This window comes from Arachis ipaensis, chromosome B8 (genome assembly GCF_059453495.1).
Source record: "Arachis ipaensis isolate K30076 ecotype BB chromosome B8, ASM5945349v1, whole genome shotgun sequence".
Taxonomy (NCBI): Eukaryota; Viridiplantae; Streptophyta; class Magnoliopsida; order Fabales; family Fabaceae; genus Arachis; species Arachis ipaensis.
Window position 1 is genome coordinate 124,838,478 of NC_142443.1, and position 12,751 is coordinate 124,851,228.

The following is a 12,751-nucleotide window of genomic DNA, read 5'->3' on the forward strand; positions in this document are numbered from 1 at the left end:
AAACCGAGGCTTAGTTCAAGCGTTTTTGAATTGTAAGCGATAAACACGTGCGTGTGATGTTCGAGGTTCATGGGAGATCAGGGTATTGTCAAATAAAAACCCATGAGATGCACTGTATGTTCAAACCTAGTCTCTCCTGAGATATGGTATCAGGAGATCAGAAGGTATCATCGTGTGGCTATTCTGCCTAGGATAAATCACACTCAGCAACAAACATATATGACTGAACTTTAGCTTTTTAACAAAACAAACATTAACAAAAAATCTAACTAATTCAAGTACGTCACAACAAAATTATTAATTAAGATAAACCTAACTGACATAATAGAATCCACAATAACAAAATCCAAAAAAAAATTATTATACTAACTACTTACTAGACTACTTGTAACAGATATAATTTATACATTATACTATATTTATTATTATTTAACCTAAACTAAGGAAATGAATGTAACAAAAATAAAATTGAAATATTAAATTAATTTAGTGATCAGCCTCACAATCAAGCACTCTCATAATTTAGGTGGGCGTATTTAATCGATTGATGTCCACAGAATGTACTTGTGTCATTATAAATCACCGAAAAACAAATAAGAAAGAAAAGAGAAGAGAGAACTTTTGAGGAAAAAAAACTCTAAAGTGGTGAAAATGAAAGAAGAATTCGTTTGCATACGATATAGAAAATTGTAATACGTTCAAATTGTAATACACTATGAACGTATCTCGTCCTCAATGGAAACAAGATACGTTCAAATTGTAATACGTATCTTACGTCTGCGATTTTGATGTGTGGTTATTGTATTCTTACTTATCTCGTTTACACAACTGACAAGATAGGCATATAGTAAAATTGTCCTCTTTGAGGATGAAATATGTAAGAAAAAAATTATAATTTTTTCTATGTTTGTCCATATCTGTAATTTACACATTTATTTAAAAAAAATTATATCAGTTTTCAATGGTAAAAATTAGTATGTTTAACAAATTATATTTAATAAAATGTGTAACACCCTATCACACTGAGCTTTATGCTTAAGTCGTAAAATTGAGGTGGTGTGGTATTACGACCTCTAAAATAAAATGTATACCTATAATGGCAGAAAGATTATAATATACTAGGAGCCTTGAAGGATAGAGGAAATAAAATCACGAAAATAAAAACGCAACGCTCAAGAGATGAGTTAACTTGCGTGTTAAGAAAACCATAACTATCAAACATAAGATAACAAAAGTAGGAGTAGAGTGCCAAAGATACAAAATAACAAGTTCCTAACTTAGCCTGCGAAGCCAAGGCTGGTCGAAGAATATTTACACATATATACATACCTATCCAAAATCCCAAACATACATAAACAAAATCCTGTCTCTCCATAAACCTTTAAGAGGATCAAAATAACCAGTAACCACTTCGCCTCAGGGGTCCAGACGCCTAACGAGATGCCTCTCAACCTGCATCTGAAAAATAACAACATAGTATGGAATGAGAACCGGATATTCTCAGTATAGTAAAAGTGTCACACACATAATATATAAGGTCCTGGGAATGCCAGAGGCAATCCTAGAACGCCGACACTCAGATTATAGAGCTTAAAGTATTAAACAGAAGTCATAAATGGTGGTTTTCTAAGAGTATCTAAGTCTAACTTAACTTAACCTTAAATCTAAGTCACATACTACCATTCCTCCATACCTCCATCCCCATCAGTATTTCACAGACAATTAAACAGATAAAAGCAAGCACAAGAAGGTTACAAATACAGCAGGTAACAGTTATACATTTAGCATGGCAAATACACTTAGGCACACCAAGTTAATGCACAAGCAAGTAATTCAAGTAATATGCAGATGATGCATGCCTGTCCTATAGCTGATGAGGCTCATCTGTCGGTTATCCAGCCAACCCAACAAGTCTGAAAATCTTAGACTGTCCCTCGACGTGCATCCCCAAGAGTCTATGCATAACTTTTTCTCAAATAATATATTTCTCAATGGGGGTTAACATTCCCGAGAATTTATAGTGTCCGGTCACCCTTACGTCGTAGGGTCAACAGAGTATCGAGTTTTCAACCTGGTACACATGGTGGAAAGCCACGGTACTTTATCCAGAGAATCTCGTATCTCAGATCATTTAATCATTCAAGCCAAGTTTCATACATGATCACCTGTAGCATTTCATAGTCATTTTATCACTTTTCAGCTTTACTTCAACTCCAAGTTAACTCCATTTCCTAACTTCATCCGAATATCAGGTTTATTACCATTACTAATGACAAAAAGAATGAGAATAGAGGTTTAGAAGTTTGAAATACAGTTTAAAACATTGAAAATCATGTTTGCTGGAATCAGGGCCACGCGTACACGTGGCTCACGCGTACGCGTGGGCGAAAATTTCATGTCACACGTACGCGTGGGTCACGCGTACACGTGGACATGCTTACTACACCTTACGCATGCGCATGGCATCAGTCGCATACGCGTCGCCAAAATCCCATGCCACGCGTACGCGTGGACGTACGTTCTTGAAAAAAGGGATTAACCAGAAAGTTGTATGCCCTTAGAGTGCCTAGCTGCAGAAATTCACAGATTTCACAATAAAACTTCTAACGGGCATAACTCAATCGTTTTAAGTCATTTTTCTTCCGTTCTTTGAACGACATAAACTTTACGAATTCAATTTTCATTTAAAACGGGTTGGAATCAATTTGGGATTCCGAAAGCCAAATTATAGCCCGCCGAAATTCAGCCCGAAAACCAATTTTTTGCAACCTTTTAAAACCGCATACTCATTCAAATTTTTCATTCCTTCCAATATCAAATCTGCCAATACCAATACAATTGCCAGCAACAATTTTTAACAAAATTCTACACCATTCTACTAACCACCAATCAATATCATTAGACAATTTCATTTCTCAACAATTCCATCATACTTTCAATCAATATTCTTGTAAACTCACAATCAACAACTCAACCATATTCTTTTCCAACATTAACATAAATAACAAACTTCATCACACAATCAAATCACCAATTATCCAACAAGCATGTTCATCCATAATTTACTAAACATTCAATATACACCTGCATTCCAAACTTATCCTATGGTCATCTAGCCTAAGTTTTCACATAACATTATATATTAAATGCAAGAAACCTAATCCATATCTTGGCCGATTTCCACGTAGCGACCAAAGCAATTTATTTAAAACCAAGGCAGCCCCTCAAAAATCAATAAACTCTAAGCTCAACTTCCTCCAAGTTCCAATATTCACAATTTCAAGCTCCGATTATTTATTCTCAACCTAATACACATTCATAACACATATATATCCAATTTAATACTCAAAACTCAAATTCCATGAAATTAAAATAGAATTATCGTATCTTCACCCTACCCAAGCTTCACATAAGCAAGAGTGAACGTTTTCCTCAACCTAATTGGATCCTAAAACATCAAAAATCAAAGAAATTTAACATTCCTACTTAATTCTAAAAAATTTGGGAGAAGAGGAGACTGAGAGTAATTAAACAAGTTACCAATAAAATTGTTTTGGTAGAAATATAGATCTTGACGCGATGGACGCGTGGCCGCAAACGGTGCGGTGATTGGAGCTCGGACGGAGAAGTTACGGGATTCGGAGTTCACCGTAAGGGTTCGGCGTTTCTTTCTTTCCTCTCCCCTGTTGTTCTTCAACGCTGCCAAAATGGGGAGAAAAAGAACGTGGGTTCACTGAAAGGGCTGGCCCGGTTGGGCTCGCGGCCCGATTTGGGCCCGGTTCAATTGTTTGGCCCGCTCGGTCCAATCTTGGACTGATTTCTTCGAAATTAGTGTCAAAATTCTCGTTTTGACGAGCTCTATCCTAATTTAATATAATATTCACATTTTCCAATCTTCTTTATTAAAAACTAATTTATCGACTAATTACTTACTAATTTAACGAGGTTTACATCCTACCCACCAAATAAAGAATTTTGCCCTAAAAATTCAAATTCGGTTACCTGAAAAGAGATGTGCGTAGTCCTTCCGCATATCTGATTCGAGTTCCCAAGTGTGTTCTTCGATACCAGCTAGACTCCAAGATACCTTTACCAATGATACTTCCTTCCCGCGCAATAGTTTAATGCTAGTGTCATCAATTCTCACCGGGATTACTGGGAGTGTTAGATCTTCTCTTACCTGAATCAGTTCTGGTTCTAGAACATGACTCGCGTCAGGAGTATACTTCCGAAGCTGTGATACATAAAACACGTCGTGCAAGTTTGAAAGGTACGGCGGTAGGGCAATTCTATAAGCCATTGGCCCAATTCTTTTCAGGATCTCAAACGGTCCAATATAACGGGGATCCAGTTTCTTAGTCTTAATAGCTCTTTCCACTCCAGTAGTTGGTGTAACCTTCAGAAAAACATGCTCTCCTTCTTCAAACTCCAAAGGCTTTCGCCTTTGATCAGCATAACTTTTCTAATGGCTTTGGGCTATAAGTATTAGGCTACGAATCTTCTTTATCTGCTCAGAAGTTTCAGCTATCATCTCAGGCCCTAATAAACTTCTTTCTCCAGTTTCATACACAAACATAGCGGATATTGATATTTTCTACCATATAGAGCCTCATATGGAGCCATTCCGATGCTCGCATGGTAGCTATTATTATAAGCAAACTCCACTAATGGCATATACCGATCCCAACTCGCCAGCTGGTCCAAAACACAAGCCCTTAGCATATCCTCCAAGGTCTGAATAGTTCTCTCTGACTGACCATTTGTCTGAGGGTGATACGCAGTACTCAAACTTAACTGAGTTCCAAATGCACGCTGAAAAGCTCCCCAGAACCTTGATGTGAAACGAGGATCTCTATCAGATATAATGATAGAAGGCACGCCGTGCAACATGACAATCTCTTTGATAGACATTCAAACCAATTCTTCCATTGTGCAACTTATTCGAATGGGAAGAAAATGAGCTGATTTTGTCAGTCGATCCACAACCACCCAAATAGCATCACAACCAGACCGGGTTCTAGGCAAACCTATCACAAAATCCATTATGATACTCTCACATTTCCATTGTGGAATCTCTAAAGGCTAAAGGGTTCCTGACGGTCTCTGATGCTCAATCTTAACCTTCTAACACGTTAAACATTTAGATACATGCAATGCGACATCATTCTTCATCGCTGGCCACAAGAGCATCGCTTTCAGATCCTGATACATTTTGGTACTTCCCGGGTGAATTGAGAACCCGCTCTTATGAGCTTCCTTCAAGATACTCTGTCACAAGTTCCCGACATCTGGCACAACAATCCGGTTCTTGAACCTCCACAAACCATCCTGACCTGACACTTTCCACTGTTTTTCCTGTTCAACTGCTGGCAATACCTTACGTATTGTTTCACTATCTTGATGAGCCTTTAGAAGTTCTGATTTAAAATCACTTGAAATCCGCAGCCGACTATGAGGCGTGGAAGTGTGTTCAGTATGAGAAAGGGCTTAGAAGAGACATCTTCAACTGCGTGAGTCCACAAAGGTTAACGAATTTCCCTGAATTGGTTATGAAAAGTCAATTTGCAGAACGTTACTCCATGAAGTCAGCAATATTATAGGAAGGCTATAGAGAGACTACTCCGGATGAACCGCATAGAGCCAGACTAGGCGTATGTTGCAAGTGCGAGAAGCCGGGGCATATAGCTCGAGACTGTCCATACAAGAAACGCCGGGATGTAGTCGAATCCGATCTTCAGACCAGAGGTAACCATAAGCTAGCAGTTGAGTTTTTAACTACCTTGTGTATCATTAATATATGTATGAACCATTTGTGAAGCACGACAAGTTTTGATGATCGTGGAGTCCGAGCCGATGGTTAGTCAAAGACTACTAGATGTTGAGATGGAGCGATACTTAGCTAACTTAGATGAGAGGCTAGGTTCTTGGAAGATAAGAATCAGAATGACAAAATGGAAGCCGGGTGAATTATACCTAAGGAATTGGAACCGTTGATAGCTATGCGGAGTTACTGTTTGAAATCCAGTGACGTTAAGATTTCAAGGAAAAGGAATAGAGCGAGTTCAACCTTTAGTTGTTAATTGATCGAGAGACAAGTAGAGGTGAGACCAAATTCCTATGCGAGAGAGTTTCCAAAACCGTTCTTGAAGATGTACCAGAAATTCCACCTTAGAGAGAGTGTGAGTTTGTCATAGCCGTAGTGTCAAAGATCGGATCAATGTTGATTACACCACAAGTGAAGACATTATTAGAATCAGTAGAGTTCAAGACCGAGTTGAAGAGAGTACTGGAAGAGAGGATCGTCTAACTAAGTGTTTCTTTGCGAGAGCGTGCCAACTAATCTTCACGACTTAATCTAACCTTTCTCTTATAGCCTCCATTGAAAGTCTTATCTTGAACCTTCTTCTGTAAAAGCCCAACTCATTGTTCTTCCGATCTTGTTCCTTACTTGTACAAAGTTTGTCTCTTTTGAATTCAACCTGAACTCATCCTAATATAATCACATAATTTTTTAGTCCTGGTGATCTGCGCTGCATGAAATTGCCCCCTTGTGTAAACTCGTATCTCAGATATCATTATTCATAAGCCATGGCAATTTCATTATCAATATAACATCACTTATCAAGCCTTAGCGTTAAACTTCGCTAACATACTCATTTAACTCCGGTTAACTATATGTAAGACTTTCTTTTGAATTCTGGTGAACACCGTTCGTGCTACTCGTTCGTTCCTTTGAACATAACTTTTCTTTGAAAAATAAACTCGTATTGGATTTTACGTCACGCATAACTCTTAGATGCAATTATTAGAGTGCCAATCCTTTAGAGCAAGACTTTGGAACATGAAAGTAAACCAGCGACATTACAAGGGAATTCAAAAACCTTAATCCTCACCGATCGTATCGCTCGTGACTAAATAGATGCAATGAGGTGCACCGTGTGAACGAAACACCAGGATACACTGGAAGCCTTCGAGCCATGGAAAGAATATTGATCTTTATGCCAATACTTGTATTACTTAAGCCTACTGGACCATTTAAGAAATTACTACGACGCATTATTGGAGGACTTAAGAAGCATGCTGATGCGACATCATGAGGTTATAATAGACGCCCTAAGCAAGAAGTTTATAAGGGATTCTTGGACGTTAATTTCAAAGGAGGAAATGTTAGATGAGTTGAAGTTCTAAGTTGGAGAATGAGAGTGTAGAGTGAAAATGTCGGACTAAGTCCATTACCAGTTTACAACATGGTATCGATGAGATGTGGGATGCATAGCGAGACAATAAGGAGCCGCTAAAGATATCAAAGTTCGGTAAATAAAGGAGAATTAAAAAGAGATTTATATGCCTAATGTAAATGCCAAAATATAGATCGTAGGGTCAATGGCTTAGGGAGCGCAATAATAGTGATAAGGAGCTACTAAAAGTATTGAAACCTGTTGAATCAAGAAGATACCGAGAAGGAGTTACATGTCTAAATCGAAAGTTGAGACGAGAAATTATTGTCCAAAACTTACAAGAAAGGATTTTCGAAGTTACCGTGAAGCTGCCAAGACGTACCATGAATTAAATAGGATGTTTTGGGATATCAGAAACAAAGAATAAAGTGGCAATGCATGTAATGGCGTGTTGAAGCATGAGAAAGTAAAAGAGGACCACCAGAAACTATTCGGAATGCTGCAACCATTGAAGATTCTACATCGAAGTAAGGAAGAGTAATTATCGGTTTCGTATTAGATTGTCGAGGACTAAAGGAGAAGATGGAGCTTCACAGAGCGCTAAATACTACCGTATTGATAAAAACTAGAGCATCGAATACCTTAGTTCCTGAATTTAATAGCCAAGACAGCGGAGAAGAGCTACGCAAATTCGAGTTAACAATCTTACTATGAAAGACCGACAAAAGAATTACATGAACCAAGGAAGTCCTGAACTTGAGAAGGTTACTTTAACAAGCTGAAATCAGTGAGTGAGTCAAGATGAAGGTATTGAAACCAAAGTGTTTTGAGACCTAGGATAATGGCAAGGGCGGACTTGTCGGATTCTGAAGAGAATTAGGCCAGTGGCATATCAGGTAACTCTACCCTATATCTTCCAAACTGGTACCATGTAACACATCTCAACTTACATCTCAACTTCAGGAGTACACTTCTAATGTCAATCATGTATTAGAACTTTAACCAGTGCAACTGAGGAAGGATCTCACGCTTCGAGTAACCTCGGTTAGGATATATAATAAGATACCATGGCCAAAAAGTTAGGCAGAGTAGAAGTTACGTACTAGAGGATGTAAAAAGTGAAACTGGAAGTGGGAAACGTACTTAAGAACTCAAATCAGACAGGTGGAAGAACTACCCACACTTCTTCTCAGATAGCTGAGTTTGAATTTTACGGGCAAAATTCCTAATTAGGTGGGTAGGATGTAAACCCCGCTAAAATCAGTAAATAATTAGTCAATAAATCGAATTTTAATTAGGAAGATTAATAATGCAAAACTAATACCAAAATAGGATAGAGCTCTTCAAAACGAGAATTTCGACACTAATTTCAAAAAATTCGACCCAAAATTGGGCCGAACGGGCCGAACCGATCGAACTGGCCCTGAACCGGGCCCGTGGGCCCAATATATATAATCATCATTTCAGCCACTTCCCATTATTTGTTTCCCTTCCAGCGCCGAGAAGAGAGATTGAAGAAAAGCAAAGCCACCAAAACCTAAATCCTTATCAATTTTCAATTCATCATAACTTTCGATCCGGAGCTCCGATTGACGAGCCGTTTGCGGTCACGCGTTCGTCTTGGAGTCCTCTTCAATTCTATCTGAACAAAGTGGTAAGTTTATCACCAATTCATTCCCATTTCTCTGTGCCCCTTTTCTACACGAAAATTATTGAGGTTTTGAGTGATTTTGATAATTTTGGTGGTTTAGGTGCAAACTAAAATGGGATAATTATTGGGTTGCACTCCAATCATCAATGGGTACGGTAAGAACAACCTAAACCCTAACCAATTTTTGATTTATTGATGAAAAACCTGAACTTGAATATATATGTGAATTAGGTGTGAATTGAGTCATATATATATGCATTGGAATTGAGTTGGGAGTACTTGGAGGCTTATTGGTGATCAAAGCTTATTTTGGGGTTGTTTTAATTAAGTTTGGAAGGGCTGTGATTTGTGTTGTGAGGCTGCCTTGGGTGAAACTAAGTGATCGGCCAAGGTATGGTTTAAGTTTCACACGTTTAATATTTACGGTGTTGTGAAAACTTAGGTTAGAGGAACCATAGGATAAGTTGAATTGTTAATTTCATTTAATGAGTAGTTTTATAATATTGTTGGAATGAGTCGTTGATGAACATATATTGAAATTATGAGGTATTGTGGTTATTAATTTTATGCTCTTGGACTTGCTTATAGTGGGTTGTGTTGATGTTGATATGTTGATGGATTATGGTTGGTGTTTGTTAATAAAGAGTTGTTATGTGAAGTTGATGGATTAATGTGTATGAATGGTTGATTTATGTTAATGGCATTTAATTAGTATATGTTGATGGAAGATTGATAAATACATGATGAAGGTTGGTATAGGTGAAAAGTTGATATCAACAAATGCAGGGTCATTGATGTATGAAATAAATGTGGATAATTATTGATGATCAAGGTTTGTTGAGTTGGTTAAAGGTTATATTGGCAATGGTTGTTAATGAATTGAGTTGATATGGTGTCATAATGCAAGTTTTAATGGTAAGAAACTTAAGTTGATAAAAATGAGGTTTGGTTGGAAATTGGTTAAAAATCAGTTTTTTATGAACTTTGGAAGTCCATAAATTACTCCTCAAAATTCTGATTGAGTTCTGGTTTGTTGCAAATGAAAGATGGTTTTGTAAATTTTTAAACGACGTTAATTTTGTGAAAAACGGAATTTTGAGAAGAAAGTTATGGACAATGAAAAATTGATACATGAGACTGTGAAGCAGGGGTTAAAATCTGGTTGCTGCAAGCTTGCAAGGCATTCTGGCAAATTTTTTTTTTTGGAAAAACGCTCATCCACGCGTACGCGTGGCTTACGCGTACGCGTGGCATGGAATTTTGGCGACGCATGCGCGAGAGGCATGCGTACGCGTGTGTGAATATTCACGCGTACGCATGACTCACGCGTACGCGTGACTTGATGTACGCTCCACGCGTGCGCGTGGCCTACGCGTACGCGTGGATGCTGCCTGCTGCAAAAACCGGGTTTGACTATTTTTGAACCAATTTTCCACTCCTAAACCTCTATTTTCTTCCTTTAAGGTTTAAAGTATAGTTTTAGGTCCAGTGGATAAAAGAAGCTAGGAAAATAAGATATCTTGAGGGTGAAGAACAAGGAAATGAGTATGTTAGCGAAGTTTAACGCTAAGGCTTGATAAGTGATGTTATATTGATAATGAAATTGCCATGGGTTATGAATAATGATATCTGAGATACGAGTTTTCCTGGGTAAAAACCGTGGCTCGCCACCACGTGTTCCAGGTTGAATCTCGATACTTTGTTGACCTTATGTCGTAAGGGTGACCGTGCACGTATAAATTCCCGGGTATGGATAGCCCCCATTGAGTTATTTATATAATGATTGAATGTGAACTCTATGCATAGACTCTTGGGGATATGCGACGGGGGACAGTCTAAGGTTTTTGGACTTGTCGGGTTGGCTGGATAACCAACAGATGGGCCCCATCAGCCGTAGAACAGGCATGCATCATATGCATTTATTTGTTTTAATTGCTATGCATTTCCTGGGTTTGCCTAATTGATATTTATCACCTGCTACTTGTTATACTTGCTATTTGTACTATCTGCTCATTACTTGTGCATGAACTTGTTTGGTTGCATGGTCCTGTTACATTATGGATGATGGAGGGATGGAGGAGATGGAGAAACAGTTTGGTATTAGGTGAGGATTGAACTTGAGTAAGTTAGGTAGATTTAGAATACCTACCCTTATTGATGGTTTTTGTTTAGTACTTAAGTTGAATAACTGAATAACGAAGTTCTAGGATTGCCTATGGCATTCTCAAGACCTTATTTATTATACGCGTGACACTTTTACCATGCTGAGAACCTCCGGTTCTCATTCCATATTGTATTGTTGTTTTTTCAGATGCAGGTCGAAAGGCTCCTCGCTAGGCGTCTGGATCCTGGGAAGCAAAGTAGTCCTTGGGTGTATTTTGGTTTTCTATTTGTATATATGTAAATATGTATTTAGCTTACTCTCCAAGTAACTTATGTATTCTGCTCCTCTTAGAGGTTGAGGGAGAGATAGGAGTTTACTTTGGTACCTTGGTGTATTTTGGAAATACTTATGTATGTTTATATGTATATATATACCCTCTGGCCAGCCTTAGCTTTGCAGGCTGAGTCAAGAGCTAGTTATGTTGTTTCCTTGGCTTTTCTTTTCTCTCTTATTTATCTTTATCGCTTCTTTTTAGGTTTCTTAACACGCAAGTAATTCGATTCCTCGAGTGTGCACTTTTTATTTTGCGAATTTGTTTTACCCGTTTTTCAAGACTCCTAGTTGAGTATCTTTTTCCTTATTATTATGTATATATTTTTACTTTTAGAAGTTGTAATACCATACTATCTCAGTCTTATGACTTAAGCATAAGATTAAGTGTAGTAGGGTGTTACAATAACTATCGAACATAAGATAACAAAAGTAGGAGTAGAGTGCCAAAGATACAAAATAACAAGCTCCTAACTCAACCCGCGAAGCCAAGGCTGGCTGGAGAATATTTACACATATATACATATGTATCCAAAATCCCAAACATACATAAACAAAATCATGTCTCTCCATAAATCTCTAAGAGAATCAAAAGAATAAGATATGCGGAGAGAAAACTAAGTGTATATATATATATATATATATATATATATATATATATATATATATATATATATATCACTGTACAACAAAATAACCAGTAACTAGTTCGCCTCAGGGGTCCAGACGCCTAACGAGATGCCTCTCGACCTGCATCTGAAAAACAACAATATAGTATGGAATGAGAACCAGAGGTTCTCAGTATGGTAAAAGTGTCACACACATAATATATAAGGTCCTGGGAATGCCAGAGGCAATCCTAGAACGCCGACACTCAGATTATAGAGCTTAAAGTATTAAACAGAAGCCATAAACGGTGGTTTTCTAAGAGTATCTAAGTCTAACTTAACTTAACCTTAAATCTAAGTCACATACTGCCATTCCTCCATACCTTCATTCCCATCAATATTTCACAGTCAGTTAAACAGATAAAAGCAAGCACAAGAAGGTTACAAATACAGCAGGTAACAGTTATACATTTAGTATGGCAAAAACACTTAGGCACACCCAGTTAATGCACAAGCAAGTAATTCAAGTAATATGCAGATGATGCATGCCTGTCCTACGGCTGATGAGGCTCATCTGTCGGTTATCCAGCCAACCCGACAAGTCCAAAAACTTTAGACTGTCCCTCGACGTGCATCCCCAGGAGTCTATACATAGTTTTTTCTCAAATAATCAATATTGCGTACGCGTGGGCGAAAACTTCATGTCACGTGTACGCGTGGATATGCTTACTACCCCTTATGCATGCACATGGCATTAGTCACCTACGCGTAGCCAAAATCCCATGCCACGCGTACGCGTGAACGTACATTCTTCAAAAAAAAGGGATTAAGCAGAAAGCTGTATGCCCCTGGAGTGCCTAGCTGCAGAAATTCACAGATT

General features: G+C 38.0%; 1 protein-coding gene across 1 annotated transcript; it reads right to left on the minus strand.

Annotated features, from left to right (window-relative positions):
- Positions 1 to 2,725: 2,725 nt before the first annotated feature.
- Positions 2,726 to 4,300, minus strand: LOC148549744 (uncharacterized). Its single transcript, XM_088495767.1, has 2 exons — positions 4,003 to 4,300; positions 2,726 to 2,820 (listed from the first exon to the last, which is right to left on the minus strand). The coding sequence occupies exons 1-2, from the start codon at positions 4,298 to 4,300 to the stop codon at positions 2,726 to 2,728; spliced, it is 393 nt and encodes a 130-aa protein (XP_088351893.1).
- Between the last annotated feature and the right edge of the window lie 8,451 nt (positions 4,301 to 12,751).

Excerpts from the sequence above, each read along its gene's own strand:
- LOC148549744 (XM_088495767.1), bottom strand. The coding sequence starts at position 4,300 with ATGGCTTATAGAATTGCCCTACCGCCGTACCTTTCAAACTTGCACGAC. Across the intron at positions 2,821-4,002 it reads CTACGCACATCTCTTTTCAG|ATTTGATATTGGAAGGAATG; the intron begins GTAACCGAATTT and ends TGGTATTGGCAG.